Here is a 24,689-nt window from a genome sequence, read left to right on the forward strand (position 1 = left end):
CGGAGAGGCAGTTTCTGCAAGCAACACCAGAATGTTTCCTTCCTGCCTTCCTTACAGGATTAGGCCAGTAATTTCTTCTAATAACCAGTTCTCCAAACTGCTTAGAATATTAACAACCGGTTCCAGCGAATAGGTGCGAACTGGTAGAATCCCACCCCTGGTTCCAAGTAATAGATCCATTGCAAGCAAAAACTCTGAGGCAGGTGAATTCCTCAAAGAATAGCTTTATTGGAAATATCATATTGGCACGTATCTGGTGAAAATCAACTGAGGGGCCCCTTGGTTTTCACCTAATTAAAAGTAACAAAAGAATTCCTGAATCCCAAACAAACAGTCACATGGCCCAAACAAGGCAGGGTCCACTGGTCTGGTGACATCACTCCTCCCTCCGGCCAGGTGTGAGAACGTCATTGGATCCCAAGAGGAAGTATTTTATTTTGACCACACAACCTCTCTAGTCTATCTCTAGTCCCCACTCCCTATCCCTTGCTCCAGTGTGGCAGCACTGAAGCTCCAAGGTGGCTTCAGCCAGGTCAGCTTCAGGGTTGACGGGGGATGGGAATTAAAATGTGCACAAAACAAAGCAAACCCTTGAGTTTTCCAGTGTTCAAGAGACTAGTGGTGAAAAGAACACTGCCACCACACACACACACACACAAACAAGGCAGAAGATTATAGGGCAGGGGTGTCAAACTGTCATGCATAGGCCACACCCATCTCAGCTCCACGAAGTGAAAAATATCCTGATACGTCATGTAACAACACTGTGACACTGTGAGTTTGACACCCATGTTGCAGGGCCTAGGATCATGCCTTGTATCATGTGGGAGGGGGAATTGAAGAATGACACAGTCTCCAAAATTCTGAGCTACTGTCTACTCCTCCCATTGGACAAATTTTAGATTTTATTTTCCTTGCAGCTATTTCTTCTGCCAGTTTCTTCCCCACCACCAAATTTCATCACTTCTACTAATTTGGGGGAGTTATCCAGCTGACAGATACACTGATGGACAAACTCCCTTTACATATTTTTCCCAACATTTCTGTGGGTTAGAAAGATTAAGGGCTATTAAAGAAAACCCCAGGAAAACTCTACAATCAGCCTCAAACAATAAAGCTTGATGTATTCACCTGACACTTTGCTATAGTTAATTGAGTATGAATTACTCAATTCCATTGGCACTAAACTATAAGCTAACCACATTGTCTGGGTTTGCATAACATGCGAAGTTTGTGGTTTGCAACTGCTGAATGTATTAGCCAACAGAGAAGATGTTGCAAGCATTCACATCTACCATTCCAGGACAATGAACCAATCGTTGATTCCCATTTCTAAAAAGAATGATTGACAGCAACTAGATTTGTATCTTGCCTTTAGCAAAAATGGATTTCCAAACAAGAAAGAGAACAGCAATAAAGACCTTTGCATTAGCAAAGCCAACCAGAATTTTACTTTTGGAAGCGAATTAGCCCCAAATCCATTGAAGCCAACTTGTTCATCATTACTTACTGGCTGGGAGAAATAAAATCCAAAAACTCTTCTTAATTCCATCTTTTTGTACTGTCTTAATTCCTTTTCCCCTGAATTATGTTGGTAGATAAAAAGAAGCTAACATGACCAGTAATGAGATGGATAATTTTAATTAAGAACAATCAATTTTTAAGCTTGCACAACCCGATAATCTGCAACCTAATTTACTAAGCAGTCCTAAAGTAGGAGTAAAAATGAAGATATACTATATTGTCATGTATTTTAAAGAATTTGGGTAAAAAATATCAGTGCTTTTTTTCTGGGCCAAACAATAGCTAATTATTCCTTGGGTATAGTGCTTGTATCATCCAGGAACTGCATCAGAGTTCTTTCTATGTATCTGCAGTAAGGTAGATAAAATCTTGTAAGGGAACCATTTAATACTTTTAATCTCTGTATAATGCTTGAGAGAATCTAGAATAATTTGTTATCGGATTGTATCAAAAACAACGAAGTGAGCATTGAAAATATCAGCCATAGCAAAGGCTTCCATTCAGTTCTGGAAACATGCATCAGGCCAAAGAAGGTCATTAAAAATAACATATTAAAAGAGACAAAAATAATATTTTTTTAAACAGCCTTAATTAGGCCAGAACAAATAATCTCTCTTAAGATACTGGCTGGTGCACTTTTATACTGAATATTTCATATAGTCATGATTTATTGTAAACAACATTTACTGAATAACTGAGAATGCAATATACTAAGCCATACAAGCTTGTTTGATTTTACGAAGCATATTGTTTGAATCCAGTTGCTGTGGTTTAGTCAATGTATTATGTTTAAGTGTGGTATACAAACCAAGCTGAATGGTAATTATTCTAGTGAAGAATTGGAATCCTACAAGTTTCAAACGTTTTCCTGCCCCTCTAATTACTTTCCTTTCATTCCTTACTTCTTTCAGATCCCCTCTCCACACTAGGAGTTATGAGGATTTGGAGGGTAGAATGCCGTAATCCGTTGCATCAGGGTGGCGTTGGGGTGACTGAGTGAGCTGGAGCGTTTACTGACCCAATGCCCTTCCTGATGCCTCTGTGGAGTTCACAGCAGACAATTACGCATTGCGCCCAGAGAGAGAAAATAAAACTTAAAAATAAAAGGTGAAAAACAATGAATTATCTACCAAAGATCATACAGCAAGCTTTGGTTTCTGAAAATTCAGCATTTATTAATCCTATGTTTTAAACTTAAAGATTGATTCCTGGATTTCACTTCCTGTAAGAGTTAATAGCAGATAGAAAACCCATTCTTTTCTAAGCAGTTTAAGATCTCTAGCCTCCTTTTTCAAGTCAGTTTCTTTAAATATTCTTTCAGTTCAATATTTCTTCTCTTGTGCCTCAGATGGCTCTTTTAGTGAGGACTTTAAGCATATCATCATTACTGTATTGAAAAGCAAGAATATGGCAATTTATATCTATGATACAAGTTGGAGGGAAAAAAGCCTACAATTCTTGACAATTTCCTATTCAAAAGCAACATTCTACAAAGAGACTAAAGTTAAAAGAATATTTATATTCTATAAGGATATTCAATCATTTACATATTCTATATTACTTAATACCATTTTCATATAGAAACGATGCAATTTGCAGTTTTATTTTTCAATCATCTAACTTTTTGTTATATTAAAATCATCCAGGGATGTATTATGTGCACCACTGCGATATGAAAGGAGCTTCCAGGAATCTAACTTTTCCAACTCCTCCTCTCCCAATGGTCTGGATTCAATCTTTCAAGGTACAAAAATAATCTCATATTAACATAAATAGTAACAAACATTTTTGTATAATTTAATCTGATTATATTTAGTAAATATATTTATGCAATTCTGTACACAAAAACTGCCTTTTTTGTTACATAAATTTTGTTACATAAATTTAATATTCAATCATTCTCCTCAAAATATTACATTTGATCCTTGCCTACCTTGTTCTATACCTAGTCTTGGCTAGATAAGAGAACAAATGATATTAATGTCCATCAAATGTTGATTTTTGGTGCATATGAAATCCTAAATGTTGTCTTTCGAAATATGTATGACATGAGGATTATAAAAGACAGGTAATAAATATAAATGCTAATTGTGAAAAAACATTGCCTATCATAATTTAGTATTTTAATAATAAACATATTCATACTGGATAATGGAAATGTAAGCTTTAGAAACTTCAGAACTACCATTGGGGGGGGTAAAGTAAGGCGACCCCCCACCACCCCCGGCCCCCCTCCAGAAATCCCGGGCTGCAGCGGCGCGAGGGTGCGAGGGGCCATGGGAAGAGCAGGAGGCTGCAGCCTCGGGCGGAGCGAGGCGGGATGGAGAAGCCGGAACCAGCATGTAGAAACACTGGGGCAGTTTGGGGCAAAAAGTCTTATCGGCCGGCAAATCCTATAAATCTATTCTGATTTCACAAAGTTGTTTATTCAGCACTAATTCATACTTCCAAGCTATCCGTAGATGTGTTTTTTTTCAATGGTTTCCATTATCCCAGGATTCAGTCAAAGTATATTCAACATTCTGAATCGTCCTTCTTTAGCAGAACTGCTGTTAATGTTTTGCTTTAACTTTCCTTCTTGCATCTTTATGTTTCTTCCGACAATCCTGGAAATGTTGAAAGTTTAAAATAGTTATGATAAATTTTGGTATTAATTAGCATTTCAGCTTTTAGCATCTGAGCAGGGTCCATAATACAATGAATAGAAAATGTGGATAGAAATTAGTTTTCTCCCCTTCCAGCAATGCCTCACAATGAATCAACAAGGGCAAAATGCAGCTTTCTTACCAGCTGGATTTCAAAGTGGAACTAGGATGCATACTGACAAATGAATATTATACAAAAACTTATTAAAAGAAAACAGAATGAATCTTAGATTGTGATTTTGGTTTGCTAGGATCCTGGATCAAAAGTGAGAAATAGCCTTTGGCCCAAATATCAAGAATATCCTTAGCCACATACCTCAAGCAATATTTGGCGCCTGCTTTCCCAATCCTCTGTTTCTTCATCAAGATCTGAAGCTTTATAGAATAGCTTGGGGCCCTCTAGAAAAGGCATAAAGAAAAATGTAAGCTTTGTCAACTGCCTGCCCTGTAACCAAGAAAGAAGCAAGTGATCCCTTTAAGCCAAGGACTCAGGGGCTGCCTAGATGAAACAATTGTACTTCGGTAGCTTAAGGTATTATGGTATTTTCTATCCTGCTGTTGAGATTGCATGCTTTCATCCTCGTGGCTTCAGGAAAAAAATTGCACATATAAAGTTCACGGACCATCAGATTTAACACATTTTGAAACCTAAGGTTTTTCAAGAACATTTCTCTTTTACAAAAGAAAGCTGCCTTTTTCTCCCCATCCTTGTATTCCTCTTTCCCCTCAACATTTGCTTCAAAGATTCCCCAATTCTTTGAGGCAGAGCTTAAAAACGCTTGGAAGAGGTGGATAGAAAATTTTACCCTTCCAGTGCAATTATAGAGGCAAAACTATATGGTCCTGTCAGCCACAGGATGCTCCTAAGATTGTACTTGATCTTTTAAAAACTATTTTTTAAAAATATCACCAAATACTGGTTTTCTGTGCAACTGCAACCATTGTTCCAGATAGAAATTTCTTAAAATGACATCAATTTTAATAAGTTTTAAGCTAGACTTCTTTGGCAACTAAAATAGGTAATATTATTCATAGCAATCTGAACTCATGTTAAAACTCTCCAAAAATGTAGAAAAACTTACAGAAATTATGTATATTGAACGCACAACAAACAAAACTTAGGAGACCTCTGAGTTAAATAACTTTGATGTTTACATTTTAAGAATAAATCTGAAGAATAAGTTTGTTGGTAACTAAAATAATTAAGATTTTTTCCTGATTTTTACCTTTTAATCGGTCATCATCTTGTGAGAAGAAGAAAAATCTAATATTTGAATGTAATTCAGCTGGAGAACTGAAAAAGAAACAAAAGTATTAATTTCCAAAACAAAGACAAAAAAACTCTATTTTTCCAAGCCTGAGCAATAAATTCATTTTGAGGAAGAAGTATATCTTTTTATTTCAGAGATGAATTAAACAAACAAGTATCTTGTATTTGTTTGTATTAAAAATCTGGAGAATTCGAACTCTCAGAAATAATCAGGAAATAGTTGTTATTTTTTTCAAGAGCAAAACCCAGAAAGTAATGCTGACTGACTGAAATTATAAGGTGGACATTTCAGCAATTTGTTCACATGTTATTGAGGGATACAAGATCACACAGAAACTGGAGTTTCCTGCCTCATTGTCCTTCTGCAGTCCCATATAATCTTTAGGAAAAGCATGGGGTATGATGGGAAATGCAAAGGGAGATGAAAGTCACATAACATTGGTTTAAGGCTTTTGGCTGCTGCTAATGAAACTATAGTATACAATATACATAAGTGGCTTCACTTGGAAAAAAATTGACAGTCAATCATCTCAGAATGGCTCACTATGTTAAATTTGAGGTCTATTCTATCTAAAGTTCAATGAATACTGCAAATGTATAATTTACCTTTCTTTAATATCTTGTACTTCAGCTGCTTCTGATTCTTCGTCTTCTGAACTACTATCTTGAAAACGGGGATCTTCTTGCCAAGCTACTCGTAAAGGTTTTAATATTTCAATTATGTACGGATCTATAAAAAAGGAAAGGAAAGCAAGACCCAACTATTTTCAATACATAAAAACATTTACAGGTAGTCCTCAGCTTAAAGCCATTTGCTTAACAATAGTTCACATTTACAAAAAGTGATTTACAACCTGTCTTCACTTTTAGGATGGTTGCACTAGCCTCACGTTCACATGATCATAATTTGTGTGTTTGGCAACCGGCTTGCATTTACGACCAATTGCAGAGTCCTGGGGTCACATGATCATGATTTGCAACCTTCAAAGCTGATTTCCGACCAAAAACCCATCAATTGGGGAAGCTGGATCCAGCTTTTGATTAGCCTAACAATCACAGGGATTCACTTAACAAGCACAGTAAAAAATGGTTGTAAAATCAGGTCCGGTTCCTTGATGACTTGTTTACAAACACAGCATCTTACAACGGAAATTGTAGAAAGAATTTCGAGGTCAGTAAGAGGAAGATTGTTGGAGGTATTACACTGATTCTGTAAACCCCTTAAAGAGGGTTGTAAAGCACTATGAAGCGGTATATAAGTCTAAGTGCTATTGCTATTCTAATATTGAAAATGCTCTTTGTAAAGCAAGACAGTATTGCAAATCAAAATAAGTAGTTCCCAGGTTATTACATATTAATTCCTTTCTTAGATATTGGACTCAAGTGTGCAAAAGCTGTTAGCATGTTGTTAGTTATGAATAGTCAACATGTTTATATCAACATATTTGTTTCTATTGTTTTATTCCTTCACTATTGTTACTTTTACATTTATCATTTTTCTGTTTTATTATTGTAAGTCACACAGAATAGCCCCATGGTGAGAATTTAATGAATGAATAAATAAATAATAAATCTATTTTAAACTGAAAACACAATCATAAACCATCATAACTAAAATGTTTGCTGAATCACATTGACAGGTCTAAATGGAATTAAATAGTGCTCTGGGAAGTCATCTAGTCTACTCTCTATTCGGTGCAGGATTTACAGATGAGCTTCCAGTCTCTTACTAAAGGCGCATCAATGAAGAGTTCATCATTTCACTTGGCAAGCTGTTGAGCATTTTGTTCTCACAGATAACTCAGGTAAACTCACAAGCCAGATTTAAATATATTAGTTCTTCCATTTTGTGGTCCCAATCAACTAGTCATATGGTTGAAATCAGGCATCCCAACTTGTGGGCCATGGCCCACTATCAGGCTGTGGCCTATTTGCAACCAGGCCATGGTAATATAAAAGGTAATATGCAGGCACAAATGACTTCAATTTGATTGATACTGTAAAAACCACAGAAAAGCTGTTGAACATATATTTCTTCTGAGTAATATTAAAGTTCTGTAGAAATAAAAGATAGAAGCAATGTTTAGATATGAGCAAATTTGGAATATTATGGATCATTTCCATCCATCAAGCCTAGCAACCAGGGCAGGTAGTACAGAACTGGTATAACATATTTCTATTCATCTCTTATCAAAATAAAATCACTCTGTTCTTTAAAGAAAAGACCCGCACAAATTGCAACACAGTGATCAGGTCTTAAAGGGTGCTGCTAATGCAAAAACATGTGTTTGAAATACTGAGACTATGGTTTAGATTCGAGTATGTAAAGATACCTTCTTTAATAGGTGATCTTGCCACTTCATCACCAAAAAAGGAAAAGGTGAAACCCTTGTTTCCTTCTTGTCTTTCAGCATTGAATTTTGGTATATCGGTTGAAGGGGTTTGTTCAGCATCATCATGTTGGTCCCATGGTATTATTTCTTTTTTTTCATCCTGTTTTGTAGATCCAAGTGCTTCTTTTAAGTCCACTGCGACATTATAAAATGTATCTTTAGACACCTCAGGCAGTTTCTGAGCTTCTTCTTTTTTCTTCTTCTTTTTAGCTTTACTATTTGATGTAAATAGTGTGTTAATTGCTAACATTTGACTGATCAAATATATAATTTTATACAAGTAGTTTGTATTATATCAGATGTTTACACCAAAGAAATACAAATGCAGATGCTTTCACAATCCATTTTTGTTAATGCATTCAATATATAAATCCCAGTAAACACAATAACCTAACTTGGATTATTTTTTTCACATAGTATAACATATTTGTACTGATTTATAGTCCAATTCAGAAAAGGTATAACATTTAATTTCAACATTTGATGACCAATGTGTTTTCTAAAAAAAGGAATCCATCACTCTTAGAAATCCTGACAATTAAGAAACATTTTAAAATTGCAACTTTTATCTGAAACTTTTCCCAAGTAAAGATTTTCTTCTCATTTTTTCATTCCCATTATTAATTAAAACTGAAATTTTTTATTCATTTGTTGAATAAAATAAATATTTGACACTAAACAGTCACAGAGTTGAAATAGTGAATTGGTCAAAGAAAAGACAGCTTAATTCTTATAATCAGCTACTGATGGAATCATTACCTCTCTTTTTCAGTATTAGCTGGCTTTTTTTCAAACACTGCATGATCTTCCCTTGTGGGGTCATAGCGTAAGGTATTCATATCTCTATAAATAAATAATATTTATATAATAACAAAAAGAATTAAACATCCTTAAGTAAGTTTAGATACCATAAAAATTCCACGGGATAATTTTTTTCATTCTAGGACATTTATAAGTATGTTGAGGAGCAAACTATATATAAATCAATTAAATGTCAAATAATTTTGAAAAAAAAAAACTATATTAAGTCTACATTTCTACTTAGAAGTAATCCTATTGAGTTGAATGGACTTAATCTGATAAAAATCGGTTTAAGATTGTAGTCTTAATTAGCAATGTTATATTATCTTTGTTCACAATCAGGTAGACATGTACTTTTCTATAAGTGTCAAGAAATAATTAAGTTTTATATGAGACTGATTATATTATTAGAAAGGATTGCAATTATTTCATTACTTATGCCAATGCTTCTGTGCTTCCCTATCTCAGGGAGGACTCGGTATCTTTTAACAGTACAAAATCTTACAGTATTAAAATAACAAATAACTTCTAATCAGGGTTAAATGCTTTATTGTAGGTCCATAATTTCAGTGTCTCTCATAGCTTGCCGGCAATGCTAGATGAATTAGTGTTAGGGGAGTACTATGAATATAATAATTATCTATCTGGTCTTAGTTTTTCTACTAAAGTATTTTTCACACCTGAATTTCTGGCCTTCTGCAGCTAGCTTCCTACATTTGGGAGGGTCTATATCAATATGTAGAAGATTTTTCAAGATATCAAGATTCTTCTTTTTTTCTAAAGAAAGTTCCTCTTCTTCCTCTGTTATCGATTTCTTTGATTTCTCTGACAGGGAAAAAATGGAACAGACTTAGTTACTGAATTCACAGAACTGATACCAATTGCACTCAGCCATTACATCAAACCATATATTACTTTATCACACAACTCTATATTAGCTCAAAAGTTGTGCAGGACAGAATGCATGAGTACTTGGATTAAAGACCAAAAAAACTGTAGTGCTGTATGTTAAAAGATCTTAGTGTTGGGTATTGGGTTGGTAATGCCAGATTTTAGGTATTTTTTAATATCTGGTTTCAATGTTATTCCTGAAATAGTTGTAATTTGATCACCTTGAACTAAACTCAACTTGAAGGATTACTTATGAGCCATGGTGATGCAGTGGTTAGAGTGCAGTACTGCAGGCTACTTCTGCTGACTGTTGGCTGCCTGTAATTTGGCAGTTCAAATCTCACCAGGCTCAAGGTTGACTCAGCCTTCCATTCTTCCGAGGGAGGTAAAATGAGGACCCAGATTATTGGGGGCAATATGCTGCCTCTGTAAACTGCTTAGAGAGGGCTGTAAAGCACTGTAAAGTGGTATATAAGTCTAAGTGCTATTGCTATTATTAAGATACAGGATAGATTGATGCTGATTTGCAACCAAATTTGTGTAAATTGAAACTTGCTTATAAGTCTAAATTAATAGATTCAGTCACTGCCCAGGCTTAGCACACTGGCTGTGTCAGGTCAATGTACGTCCTTATGAATCTGGATATGAATAAGATTCAGACAGAAACAGCTCCAAATTTGTCTGTGGTTTTTTAAAATAAATTTTATTGATTTTACAATTAAAACAAACCAACAACACATACATAAATGAAAGAGAGAAAAAGAAGAAAGGGAGAAGAAAATAGAAAGAAAAAAAATAGAAAACAATTAAAAACATTCTCATCTTCAACAGTTTGTAAGACCTTTTTTTTTTATCGTTATTTTATGCCATATACACACACCTAATATATATATATATATATATATAAATAATATATCAAGTTGAAATAATTATCTGGGCAAATCAAACAATCGGCTATATTTAAATATTATATAAGCAACAAGCTTTTTTCCAAGTAAAAAAATAAAAAAAAATAAATTTGTGTATTTATGTCACCTTATTTTAAATATTCTTAAACACAAACAGTATTACATTCGTCCACAAGTGGATTAATTGTGATCTCACAATAAATTATAATAATACATAAAATCCTATAATTAATTAAATAATACTTAATGATCTTACTATTTCCCTATATATCTAATCAAAGTATAACTATCGCTATTATTAATAAATCAATTAAATCAATTAATTCAATTATTTAACAATCAGTTACAATAATGAATTTTCCTTTCCCCAGTATACATATTTATAATCATTATAAAGAGAGAATAAAGGAGAGATAGTTCATCATAGCGCCAGATGGTGGGGGGAAAAGAAGAAAAAAAAATTTGAGCAAATGTATACAGAAAAAAGGGAGTAAAAAAGGGAAAAAGGAATTTTGAAGTAAGTTTTTAGCTTTCCGTCTCTAAGTTTGAGAGCTTTCACTCCAAACGCACCGGAAGTGGGGAGGTAAAAAATGCTGAGTAGTGACTGCAATTACACGGCATCTCCATACATTCGGAAGCTTCCATTTTTACTTTTTGTCTTAGCATTCCTAAGTTCAATTTTCCTGATTTTCTTCAGATGGAACCACCTCAATTAGATCAGTATGCTCCCTAAAGGTCTGTTAAGTGGTTTATATCAGTTATATTGTTATGATAGCTTCAGGGTTTCTAAGTATCGCCTGTGGCACCACACTGTTCCGTCAGCTCCGATCTTCTTCCCATTCTCCGCATTAATAAAGTCTTTCAGAATAAAAATCAAATAAGATAGTCCAAATCCTCCACAACTTCCAGGCACCTTCCAGCCGCTAGTCTCCCAACCTCGTAAACTTCCCTTTTTACTCGTTATTGTCCGCTCTCTCTCTTCTGTATGCCAAGCCCTTTCACTTTCACTTGCCTCGCATCCGCTTTTTGGCCGCTTTCTTTTAGGGCTCCGGACAGACACTTGTAACAGCCTTATAAAAGTCTACAGCATTCCAATCATCCTCTCCGCCGCTAATTTTCTCTGCCAAACTCTTCCCCAATGATCTCACAAACTGTCACTCACTTGCTTCTTTACATCGGTGGCAGTCCGGACTTCAGAGCCGCCATTGACAGGGGGCTGTTTCTTGCTCGTTGGGCTCTGGAGGGCTCCTCTTTGCTGCAGGGGGGTTGCCTTCCCCACACTGCAACCCGAGTCTCCCCCACGCCGTCACGAATCTTTCCGGGACTCGTGCACCCTCAAAGGATCGCACCAACCGCAAAAAGAGATTAATTGAAACCACAGACGGGCTTCTGCACCTCTGTTCGTCCTTGCCTTGCCACCGGAACTCTCCAAATTTGTCTGTGTTAATTAAACTATATTTCATTGTGCAAAAGTATTTTCTTTAAGATTAGCTACAACTTATTATCTATGCTTAAGAAAGGAGAATGAATGCATGGAAGTCTGATTCTCACTGCAACTATTTTGTACAATGAAGAAATCAAATTTTGTCATATCCAAACCAATTTCTCTGCCTTGGATATACCAGTATTTTCTTCATACTTTGGTTAGTTTTAATTTAAGATGCCTATTTCTATTTTTCAGATCAGATAGGTCCTCAATAATCATTATCCACTGTCTATATATCATTATTACTATGATTATTAGATTTTTATCCCACTTATATAACTTAACCTACCTACATACATACATACATACATACACACACACACACACACACACACACTCAAGGTGGTAAACTCAAGGTGATAAACATACCTAATACCTTTTCCTTCTCCTATTTTTTCCACAATCATGACCCTGTAAAGTAGGTTGGGCTGAGAGAGAGTAATTTGTTCAAAGTCACACAACTGGCTTTCATACCTAAGGCAGGACTAGAATTCACTGTATCCTGGTTTCTAGGCCCGGACCTTAACCATTGGCTCTATAGTAGATAGACAGATAGTAATATCTCTATGCCAGTAGTAATGCATTGCAAGAGGTATAGCCCCCAAAACAAATAGAAGCTCTCAAGTCATCTTCTAAAATAACCAATAGCCTAACAAATATAATTAAAGACACATATCCACTTTCAAGCATTTTTCATCATTTTCAGTTTACAGTGGAAGATGTTTCTAAGAAATTCTGTGAAATACCTTTTTATATTTTGAGTTTGTCCCTGTTAAGTACAAATGATAAAAAATGTAAATATACTAATATACTTAGTATTTTTCCCTGTTCAGAGGAAACATATGTTACTACTCTTTCCACTGTATATCTTAAGTCATGTGTAAAATGTTTTTGAAGGACCTTTTGATCTATGCAGAGGAATTACTGCGAAATAAATATTCAAAGGAATTGTAGAAAGAGGTTTATTGTAATGAAGTCTTGCAAGCATTCTACTAGCAATCAACAGAATACTGTATATCTTACCTTCCTGATCACTATCACTTTCAAGGAAACGAGCATCCATACGAAATCTTTCATCTGTGCCAAAATGTGACTGTAAATGCATAAGCTGCAACGAGAAAGAGTAGTAGCAGAGGGGTTATATTCTTTATTGCAATTACTTTTTCAGAACAGATTTTTTTTTTACTAGAATATCCATTTTTGTAAAGTGTTTTACTTGGTTTTGCTCTTGAATTTTCCTTGGTAAACCAAAGTTATAAACATAAACATTTTTTAATTCTTATGAACCTCTTTCAGGTTTGCCACTTTTCATGTTACTCCTTTATTTCTTGTCTATGGAGATTCTCAATCATCCAGGTCATGGTTATTCTAAAGGTGCTTTTCAAAAAGCTGAACTTTCTTGGTTTTTTTTCCTTGAAAATGTTTCTCATCCAAGAGCTTCAGTTCTAGAACTGAGGAAGTGAATTGAAGAAGCTTCTTGGGTGAGAAACGAAATGTTTTCAAGAAAAAACAACAACCAAGGAAGTCTAGTTACCCTTTTAAAAGCAATGTTGGGACATTCTTTACTTTGTGGTACCACATTTTGTGAAAGAAATAAAATGAACCCAAGGGACACAAAACTGTTCATAGTAGAGAAAGACTGGATTATAGAAAAATGCTGCCTAATGCAGGAAAGAAACTGATAAAATGAATAAGATTTATATCCGGAGCCTAGAGACAGAAGCATGTGACCTAGCAGATGCTTACATGTTGGATAAAACTGCTGGAAACTGTACACAATATTAGGAACACTTATTCCAGAATTGTAAGAAGCCATGAAAACAATAACACTAAGTAGGCATACCAACCTTCTCTCCAGCTTTGCCCTCAAACTGAGGTTTGATTTTGAACCAATCATTTTCGCCAGCTGCAGTGTCTGATTCTTCATCGCTGCTCTCAAACAGCTTCCCAGAAGTTTTGGGTGTGAACTCCTTGGGCACAATAATGAACATGCATTTCATTTGAACAAACTCATTCTTGGGATAATGCCAAATGTTTTTAGCAAGTACTCCACCAGCTATAGCAAGATAAGAGGTTAGGAAAGTATCCTTCCCGCCCCTCCTCCAAAACTCTTTTCTTACTCCCTTAACCTTGGCCCAAGCGCCATTCTCTTTCACCATAAACAGAATGGTAATGGTTCCTGAGATAGACTATACCTGCTTGTCACCTAAACAGTCTGCTGAAACTAACAGAATTTTTCTGTTGCGTTTTAAAAGAAAAACTCAAATAATTTCCGATTTAATTCAATGGAATCTTGCAGAATTTCTTTACCCCAATTTGGGAAAACAGTCCTGTGTTACTATTTTAACAATAGTGTAGCAGCGCATAGCAGTGCTACATTTTGTTAGTATCTGGATTAAGTTATTTTATATTTACTTGTACCTTTAGTAGCTCAGCCTCTGCTCTTTTATAGGACCTGTATTAATTGTTAAACTTATTTCCTCTTTCTTTTTAAAGTGTTCTGACTGTATCAATGAGGGCAACTATAATTTAAAATAAGTGGATTTTTTTTTTTGCTTCAACCACTAGCTACAGAAAATTTGTCTGAAGATGTAAAAATAATCTCTAAGGATAGGATAAATTCCCTTCTAGTTTGCTCACCTTTACTGGGATCTTTCCTGAAGATTCTTCTTCAGCACACTCTTGTACTTCGTTCTCATTATCTGAACCAAACACGATGTGCTTCTGTTTATTTGTTGACTGAATTTGCTAAAATTACATTAACAATTAACTAGGGATTATTAGGGACATAATGATCAAGGAGTGAAAAGAAACAGAGATCCAACCATCAATAAAGGGTCTTGTGGCAACTTAAAAAGATGAGAATCATAGTATAATTTTTGTGTGGATCAGGCTCAAATTCATTAGATTCATACATTCATACTCATCATTCTATTCCCTTTGGGAAGTTACATTATAAATGCAGAAGCAGAATAGGAAATAGTAAGACAAAGAAATTAAACATGTAAGATAAGAACATACAGCTAAATCTACTTTACATCAAAATTATTCATTACACCTCTCCATGCCTATCTTAATTTCCATCAAAACCAGTTTTATATAGACCTTTTTCTTTAAATTTCTTTCTTTCCAAAGAGCTCCTTAATTCCATACAACCACAAATTTCACCAGTCTTCACCATCCTATCACTCTCCCTTCATAAATTTCATTTATGATTCACTCTTCATTTGTTCTTTTTTTCTATAGCTCAACTAAGCGATTTCAATTTCTTTCACGTCACTCTCTTTTCTATTCAATTTTATATCAATTCTCACTTCCACAGGGATGAGAAGTATCTTGCAACTGAATGACTTGCTAAGAATAAAGCAACCATAAATGGCCATTTCCTACTTGTGCTGATCGATAGATGGAAACAGTTAAGTGCAATTTATCTTCGCTTTGTTGATCTCCAAATGCTGACACTTTCTTCAATCACATTGACTTTCTAACAAATGTGCTTAAGTTTCAGTACATTAGCAATGCAGCATTACTGAAATAATATTTATATATTTTACTTATTGCCGTTTATAGTTAAAATTCAGGTTATGATGAACTACAAGAATTATTCCACATAAATATAAATAATTAATAATTAAAAAAATGCCATATTGCTATTTGTTTAAGTTCCAACTTATGTCGGCTCTGTACAATTCCTCTCAGTACTAGTCAAATGAAATAAATAGGCAAATGAAACAAAATTACCTGGCTGGTAAGAGCTCCCTGAATAATTATTTTTTGAAGCTCCCATTCTTTCTGCCTCTCTTGTATTGCTGCCAATCTTCTCTTGTTGTCCTGTAGTTGCATTCCCATGTTGTCCGATTTCTTTGTTTTTCTGGGAGAAACTGAGTAGCTGCCTTCATTTTTTGGAGAGTCATTTAAATTTTTATTGTGTATAAGATTGGAAGTTGTTGGTCCCTTGGAAAGAGACTTCCCCTGTTGGGCGGGTTCCCTTTCAGAGATAAGACTAATATCGTGGCTTATTTTCTCTGCTTTTCCAATACTGTCTGGGAGGTGGTCAGAATGCTCACTTGAGTTTCCAGAAAGACTTCCTTTAGGAATGTCCAAGTCCAAGCCTTTCAAGGATGGTGGTTTGGAGTTAAGTTTCTTACTCGCAGAACTTGAGTATTTCACTTCTGTAATACTTTTTCGAGACTCCACTTCAAGTTCAAAAGAAGAGTGTTTCTTTTCACTCACATTTACATTCAATTCGCTCTCAGGCAGTACTTTGACAAGGGACCCCAGTCCCTTGAAAGGTTGAATATTCACTTTTTCCTCTTTTTGTTTCAAATCATCTTTGTCAGATCTCTCTTCTTTTAAAATGGCAGCAAGTATTTCTTCAGGGCAAATACATTTTTTGGAAGTGGTGGTAATTGTGGGGATCTCTGGGGCAGTACCAGTGTTCCTACCTGAGTAGTAGTTAGTTTGTGGTTGAATGGCCCTTTGAATTATTCCATTGTCTTCCTCTGAATCTTCACTACTTTCTCCTGCTAATTTCTCTAAATCTTCTAAGGTAAGATCTAATCGGAAGCCATTTTGCATCATGGATTCGTAATCGTCATCCCCTTCAGATTCACTTGTGTCTGAACATGAACCTGAGTTTTCCTCACTCTCAGATCTGCATCTGTCAAGAAGAGCTTGTGCATCTGATGGTTTTTTGGACTCTGCTCTTTTTTTTCCTCCCGCTTTGGATCCCTTTGAACCAGAAGATGGAGAACTTGCAACCTGGATGGTTCTTTCTGGCTGGCCATCATTCTGTTTTTCTGTTTCCTTAGAGCCTTCTAGAGATTCATATCTCTCTTTTTCATCAGATAATTTAGTCACAGCTATAATTTCATCAGTGTCAGCTGAATCATAATCAGATTCATTTTCTGCAGGTCTTATTAGTCCATGGCATGCTTGGGCTATATGCTTGTTTGCTTTCTGTAGGGACCAATGAGTACTGTATTTCAGCTTAAAGTTATCACCAACAACTTCCATATTATCTTCAGGTGCAATAATAGAATTACCTTTCTGCTTTTTTCTCTCACTTGCTTCAATTGCTCTGATTTCTTCTTCTGAATCTATATCATCATTACACAGGCTTTTTATATGCCTAGAACATATGGTTCCAGCTATTAGCTTTGGACCCGAAGAGTGCTGATTAGGTTGCTTCCTGGAGTTAGAGGTGCGGTTCTGAATTAGTTTTGCAGGGACGACATTTGCTGGGTTTGAGTTGACTTTGCTTAGGCTGTCACTGTTCTGTATTTTCGTTTTCTTGTTTGGTGGTGGCTTCCTAGCTTCAGGGAATTGTCCTTGCCGTTTCTTGCTCATGATGCTGTCAGCTTCTTGCAGATGCCAAGTGAGCTGCGAAATGGGAACTGCATCCATAGGTTCTTGATCTAGTTTTTTAAGGTTCTGGCAATATTTGGAAGGGTCATATTTTATTATGTTGATTTTTGAATTAAGGAAAATCTAAATACCATTGTACAAGTAAAAGTTCAGATGTTCTAGAGTGGTTTTTAAAAAAAATAAAAGACAAAGCATTTTTAAAAATGAAATCCTATAGAGGTAGTGCTCTACTTACAAGAGTTCATTTAGTGACCATTCAAAGTTACAATGGCACTGAAAAAGGAACTTACGACATTTTTCACACTTAACAACGGTTGCAGCACCCCCATTTTACATGACCAAAATTCAAAATGCTTGGCAACTGGCTCATATTTACAATGGTTGCAGTGTCTTGGAATCATGTGATCTCCTTTTGTGACTGTGACAAGCAGTCAATGGGGAAGCCAGATTCTATCAACCATATTATTAACTTAACAATTGCAGTCATTCACTTAACAATTGTGGCTTAACTTTTTGAATGCAGATGATTACAAAAGTCAATAAAGCACACTCTTCTTGGTCTGTCATAAAGAACTTTTTTTTTTAAAAAAAGTTGAGAAATATTCAGCATGAAAATGTGAGAATTAGCTTTTGGACAGTGAAAAACTATATGATATCAAAACTGATGGTTTCAAAAACAAAAGATGAATGAACAATCCAGAAAAGAGAGTACTAAGCAGTTATGACATTGGGTGAAAAGGAGAAGGAAATGCCAGAATTTCTGAGTACTGCTTCTATCTAAAGCAGAGGTCCCCAACCACCGGTCCACGGACCGGTCCCGGTCCGATGGAACAACTCCTACCGGGCCGCGGCTTGCTGGCGCCGCCATCTTTTTGATGAAAAAGTGCTTCGGTGAGCTTTTCCGGGTAGAAAGCTCACCGGAAGCACGTTTTCATCAAAAGATGGCGGCCTGCGCTTCGTGAGCTTTCCGGTAGAAAGCCATTTCTACCGGAAAGCTCACCGAGCGCTGGCGCCGCCATCTTTTTGATGAAAACGTGCTTCCGGTGAGGTCACCGGGCACTTTTTCATCAAAAAGATGGCGGCACCCAGCTGATGCCGGTACCGGCGCGGCGCCCAGCTGATGCCGGTACCGGGCGCGGCGTCAAAAGGTTGGGGATCACTGATCTAAGGACGTGTTCTTGAATCATTGCAGCTGATAGCATTCTTTGATATGACTTCCTATTTTCTTCAATAATATTACTTATGTCATTTTTATTTCTTATCAATTTCATAGTAAATCTAAATGTTAATTCACTGTTTGTGGAGTGAAGTTTGACAGAACTATTTATGTCTTTTCATAAATTTCTATTGCTACTCAACAGATATTTCATTTGATTATACTTGTCTGGCATTTTTTCTTACATGGACAGCAAGATAGTGCTCCTGAAATACTATTATTTAGAGAATATTAGGAATTGGGTAGTAAAAGCTTGCAGAAAAGGATATTTTGCTTTTGTGTTGATCTTTCAGGTGAAGAATAGGTAAAACTCTGCCAAATTTACTAACCACCCAGTCCTATAAAAACAAATAAGTATTATTTTTGGGAATGTTGCAATAAACTTTTACAAAACTGTTTTCACACTAGTTTTAAAGTTTTCAATAACATTTGCAAAACAACTTTACAGAAAGAAAGTATTTAAGCAATGTAGCAATTTTAATTTTTTTAAGCTAAGCAATACAAATTTGAATTTAGCCCATTAGTGTGGAGGAACAATATATTGCATTTCTTTCTTTTATATTTACCATACCTTATGATTTGGTATTTCGGTTCCTGGTACTGCCTTCACATGAAAATCTACAATTCCAGATTTCTTCAGAGATTTTTGAATATCTGTCATACCATTATAATCTGTTTTTTCTTTTGTCACACTCGCCTCTTGGCGCTCCCGTGCTAGTCTGCATCACAAACATGATTGCAGTTTAGTACTAATTAAACAGAGTGAGAAAGCAAAAATATGAGTGAAAAGTTCTTTCATAGTAATCCTTTCAACTTTACAACATTACATGTCTTAGCAGTGGATAGGAGGTAGATCGGGACCTACTGGTGCAATATGCAAAAATTATCAAGAGGCTCTGTCTTCTATAATTGTAAGAATAAGAGCTGTGTCAGTTCACAATAAAGCTCACTCCCATTCTGCATTCCCTAAATGAGGTTGCTAAAAATAAAATAGATTTCTTTGGGAGTGCAAGTGCAAGTTTCATTCCACAATTAAACGGAGAAATGAGAAAGATTTTCTCAATTCTCAATTCATAGTATATAATTTCCACTGCATTTTGCACTGTATTTGGACTCTTCTCTCTATTGTAATCTTGCAAGCTTCATTTCATGCAAATTCCTTCCTTCCACACAAATGAATGGTTTCACCCAGCTTAATGGTTCTATTTAGGCAAGTTCACAAATAATCCAAGAATTTCAGATATATAAGCTAAAACCAGAGAATTTCAGCAACTGCTGTGTTTTACAAACAGGTTCTATAGATACTGTGTTTCTCATATAATAAGGCCGGGTCTTATTTTTTTTTGAGCCCCGAAAAAATGGCTAGGCTGTCTTTTCGGGGGTGACTTAATTCCCCCCCCTTGCATCTTTGGGCGGGTGGGTGGCGATGGCTTGGATGTTGACCTCGGCGTTGGTGGGGCACTTCGTATCGGGGTCAACGCAGGCAGCACCATATCCGGGTGTGCAACAAAAGTACTTCCTAACGGCAAGCCCCCCCACCATTCCCCCCCATTTCGCATGTTTTAATATAGGCCTTAATTTGGGGGGAGGGGCTTAATTTCATTTCATGCCTATAAAACATGCTGGGACTTCCTATTGGGGGAGGCCGTATTGTTGGAGAAACAGGGTAGCAATAATATTCCAAATGGAACATCTTCTCTTTCTCACTCTGTGTTAACAGGCTCAATTTTGAATCAGTCCTTTGTTTTGCAGTAGTCAGATTTGCTATCATGTTTTCACTTCTCAGTATGAGAAGCACCTCTCCCATTAAATATCTCCAATGTCACTCATACAGCATTCACTATATTTTTCTAATGTTTTGTTAAAACCCAATGTAAAATCTAATACCATACTGAGAACTTTAACCAGACAAGCAAGTCTTCTCTTCCATTCTTCAGTTCTCCATGATGCCTCCAAATCTGTTTCAAAGAATTGAGGGAGACTCAATACGAGATTGAGAGATAAATGTAGGATTACTGGGAGTAACTGCTTCCATCCTGTTTCCTGCCACTAATGGAAACATACAATTGGATTCTGCCTGAATTATTTATAAATATGAAATTATATCTTTCTGTGAAAATCTTTATTTCCTCATATGTATGCTTTTTTCATCAGAAACTCTATACAACATGCTAAGGACTACCTGTGTAAGAAGCTCTCTTTTGCTAATTCGATTTGTAGTGTTCCACCTTTCCATTTTGTCTTATTTAAAACCGATATACCTTTAAAGACAAAAATAAAAAATAAACTGGTTATTCTGCTCATTATTAAAACATTATAAACCACAAATTCTAAGAGGCCTCAAAGAGAAGAACAAGGACCAGTGTGATATAGCAGTCATTTGGGAAATATGGTGCTAGACTCAATCTCATGGGACATTTTCTCATTTGGAGAATGGGAAAAGAGAACGCCTAGCATGGTAAGAAGAAAATATTTCAGATTTTGACAGACAACTGCTTAAGCATGCTTGGAAAGCTGATATCCATAAAGAAGGAGTAGGGTGGAACATGACCACATAAGAAAATATTCAATTAAATATTGGAGATGTTGCAGCAAACAGTATGTTAGAGTAATGGTCCCCAACTTTTGCGGCTTAGTGGCCCAGTGGAGGGGGAACCTGGCTGTGCAGGCAGTGGACTGGCATGCACGTAAATGCGCACACAGCTTGACTTGTGCAAGTTGAGCTGTGTACGCATTTGCAGGCACGCTGTCCCACGACTTGCTCAAGTCAATCGGTGCACACACGTGTGTTGGCCCATCATCCGCCTGGCTTGTTGCAAATAGGCCACAACTCGGGGGTTGGGGACTTCTGTGTTATTTGAAAGATATGTATATTAGACTCTCCTTCCCTTATCAACAGGATGCACATAAATACAGAAGGTGACTTGCACTAAAACTAAAGCTAAATTACTTACTGATTAAGAGTTCAACAATACAACTAAAAAAAATTGGTTGTGAACTTCATCAGACTTCTCCTGTCCACAGATTTTAGTATCATTAACCAGTTTTCATTCTTTCATTCCCAAGAACCAAAAACAGCATTCATAGTTTGTATACTTACATTTTTTAAGTTCTTTTTCCGAAAGGAGGATGTTAAGGTATGCAAATGTCTTGGTAGGGTTCCCTGTTTAAAAATAACAATCTGATTATTCAAAAATGAAAAAAAAAACCACCTGATTTTCAAATTGTTTAAAATAAATAAGTGATCACGGTCAAAAGGAAAACAGAAATACCATGTTTTTCGCACTATAAGACGCACCCCACCCCCCAAAAAAGTGGATGGAATTGCCTTTGAGTCTTACAGAGTGAATATTGTGGCAGGGTGGAGGTGGGGTGCAGCACCGCCAGTGGGGAACGCTGGAGCCTTCGCTGCCAAGCAGCTGATTGGAGGTTGGATCGGCCTCCTGGAATACTGCCAATTAGCTGTTCTAAGCGGTAGGAGTCACCACCGCTGCCACCTATTGCCTCTATTCGCTGCCAGCCCGTTTGCCGCTGCCTGTTTGCCACAGATGGGCAGCTGTGATAGGCAGCGGCAATCCTCACTGCCTAGAACAGCTGATTGGTGGTATTCCGGGAAGCCGATCCAACCGCCAATCAGCTGCTCGGCAATGAAGGCTCCAGCCTTCCCTGCCGGCGGCAGCAATTCAGCTCAGTTGACTGGTAGTGGGTGCAATGGAGCGGAGCCCTGACAAGCCACGTGCTGGGGCTGCAATAACCTGCTGAAGCTGATTAGGCTGTTTGCTGCAAGGACGCTAGCCAGATGAATACTGGCTGGATGCTGGGAGGCAGAGGCGGAATTTTTTTTTTCTTGTTTTCCTCCTCTAAAGCTAATGTGCATCTTATATGAGAAAAATATGTAACAGCAGAATTGAGCATACATTTTCTTATCAGTACATCTGATCAATAGAGCTTATTTCTGACTGCAACATAGGGCTGCCATTACAAAGCGGATGACATTATTTTTAAGCAATTTTAAAGCATTACCATGCTCATCCTTCCGGCTAATGATTTCAGTCTCTGTAACATTTCCAAACTTGCTAAATCTTTCATACAGTTCATCTTCAGAAACTGAATGGCCAAGTCCTCCAATGTACAGTCGTCTGACGAATGAGATTTGTTCCATTTTCAACAATTCAACAAATGTCCAAAGTACTATCCTTTCAGCTACAACTTTTCTGCAAAATGACAAGTGCATAGCAACAACAAAATATTTTCAACAATGTTAAGAGTTATTGTGGTACAAAATACCTTCAGGGCAGTCTAGTTCATAGAGTTTTGTAAGATCCCCACTTTAATATTTGTTGTTATGATAATTCTCTAACTCTTAACTATCTGTTAACAATGACTATGATAAACAACTTATAAACAACTTATTACTGATGATGTAGTCCTATTGTATCACTTTTGCACTACATTAACATACATACATTAACCACAATTCAGTGCTATATATATATACAGAAAGAATCAGAAACAAAATGCCAGCTTGTCCACTGTTTCTGTGTGTGACCAGGAAGAGAAAAGTCTATTCAGTATTGCTTTAACAGATTTCATTTACTGTTATGAATGAACTATATATAGGTTTTGGAACTTAAGTTAAAATAATGGAATGAGAACAGGAAAGAGGAGACATATACCCAGAGGTGGGATCTGACCAGTTTACCGGTTTGGTGGTTTATGATTTGCGTAAATCGTCGTCAGCTTGCTGCCTAGACAACTGAGCAGTGCTGTGCACAGGTGCTCAGTGGTTAAAAAAGCACTTTTTTCCAGCTTTTTCAACTGCAGCTGTGCTGCGCAAAGCAGCTGAAGTTGAAAAAGCAGGAAATAAAGGTCAGGTAAGAGCCTGGGCAGGTGGGTGGGCCAAAACAGCAGCAGACATTGAACCGGTTCTATGTCTGCTGCTCTTTAGAGCTACTGGTTCTACAGAGCCGGACAGAACCCGTAGAATCCCACCCCTGCATATACCCTAAGGACAGCCACAACTCAACTAAGAAGGAGCAGGCTGAGGCATTAAAAGTACAGTTTTTGATTATCATTCACATAAAGAGAAGAAATTGACTCTTTTTAATATCAATTTTAATGCAAATATTATGTTAATGTTTTATCCTGTTGTTTTTGTTTGTAAGCCACCTGGAGTCGCCTTTACATGAGATGGGCAGCGTATGGATATATAAATAAAAAGTAAATAAAAAGCATCCTAGTATTGAAGCAAAATTCTAAAACAGAGTAATTAGCTCAACCTATTCAAATTTCCAACAGCTTAAAATTTTAGCAGAAGTCATCAATGAGGGGTCTTTGGTGCTCTCTGAGCTTGTTTATTTTCTTGCGGACGTTTCATTTACCCAAGCACTGATGATGTTACCTAGCTAGGTAATGAAACATCTACAAGAAAACAAGCAAGCTCAGAGAGCACCAAGGACCCCTCATTTCAATCCTGAGATACAAATACTCTCCTTTAGAAATCATCAACCCTGCTCTGAAGCATCTTTTCAACACTGAGTCCTTCAAGTTTTAAAATAATCAAGAAAGTCCACAGCCGCAACCTCAACCAGACAGAAGCCTGCTGATGTCCGGTTTATTTTTCTTATATGTATCCATTTCATGTATCCATAACTATGTTTATACTTATACCTGTTATCTTATAATCGCTTGACAAAATAAATAAATAATAAATAAATAAATAAATGCTGCCTTTATAAGCTGGAACGACCCCACTCGGACTATTTAGAAGCCCACCTCTTAAGTTTAAAACTCTGCAAGTTATCTATCGGCTACCAGATCCGAACTGTTCAAGATCCGGGCGACTCTCAAGAGGTAGCATAGAAGAGAACTAGGACTCGCTCTCCCTGCCGTTATCTCGCGGTCGCCGGGATTTTTGCATTTCAGATCTGCTAACCTTGCCTTGCATTTGCTCGGGGAGCGATGCCTGAACATCACGTTGGAAACTGGGCACCACCAACCCTCATTGTAACTCACCACTAAACGCAACGGACTTACTGGCGTGTAAGAACCACGTCCAGCTGCACACCTCGCACTTCGACGCGCGACTCTTCGGAATCGCCCCGCGACCTAGTGCGGCGCGCGACGCCAAGCGTGGCCACAATTGCTGCTCGTCGCCTGCTTTTTTTCTTTTCTTCTTCCACTCCCTC

At 36.7% G+C, this 24,689-nt stretch overlaps 1 protein-coding gene across 4 annotated transcripts; it reads right to left on the reverse strand.

The window, feature by feature from the left end:
- Positions 1–3,908: 3,908 nt before the first annotated feature.
- NOL8 (nucleolar protein 8) lies at positions 3,909–24,689 on the reverse strand. Of its 4 annotated transcripts, none has more exons than XM_087954881.1 (17): positions 24,569–24,689; positions 22,525–22,715; positions 21,602–21,664; positions 20,684–20,762; positions 19,073–19,220; positions 18,768–18,839; positions 15,660–17,381; positions 14,559–14,666; positions 13,766–13,888; positions 12,942–13,026; positions 9,314–9,458; positions 8,592–8,675; positions 7,773–8,047; positions 6,046–6,169; positions 5,396–5,463; positions 4,486–4,568; positions 3,909–4,130 (listed from the first exon to the last, which is right to left on the reverse strand). In XM_087954881.1, exons 2-17 carry the CDS (start codon positions 22,661–22,663, stop codon positions 4,077–4,079), a joined length of 3,372 nt encoding a protein of 1,123 aa, XP_087811007.1. In that variant the 5' UTR covers positions 22,664–22,715; positions 24,569–24,689; the 3' UTR covers positions 3,909–4,076. The 4 variants fall into 4 exon arrangements, with proteins under 4 accessions (XP_087811007.1, XP_087811006.1, XP_087811008.1 ...); XM_087954880.1 differs by having other exon boundaries at positions 24,517–24,652; XM_087954882.1 differs by having other exon boundaries at positions 24,538–24,646.

Source organism: Notechis scutatus, chromosome 2, assembly GCF_049901735.1.
Source record: "Notechis scutatus isolate UNSWTSFEM ecotype Mainland chromosome 2, rNotScu1.2, whole genome shotgun sequence".
Taxonomy (NCBI): domain Eukaryota; kingdom Metazoa; phylum Chordata; class Lepidosauria; order Squamata; family Elapidae; genus Notechis; species Notechis scutatus.

What these genes read in the sequence shown, in the direction of transcription:
- NOL8 (XM_087954881.1), bottom strand. Translation starts at nt 22,663, where the DNA reads ATGGAACAAATCTCATTCGTCAGACGACTGTACATTGGAGGACTTGGC. An exon ending in AAAGAGAGCTTCTTACACAG is followed by an intron (nt 19,221 to 20,683) that starts GTAGTCCTTAGC and finishes TTTGTGATGCAG; the next exon opens with ACTAGCACGGGAGCGCCAAG. An exon ending in CCGAAATACCAAATCATAAG is followed by an intron (nt 18,840 to 19,072) that starts GTATGGTAAATA and finishes TTGTTTTTATAG; the next exon opens with GACTGGGTGGTTAGTAAATT.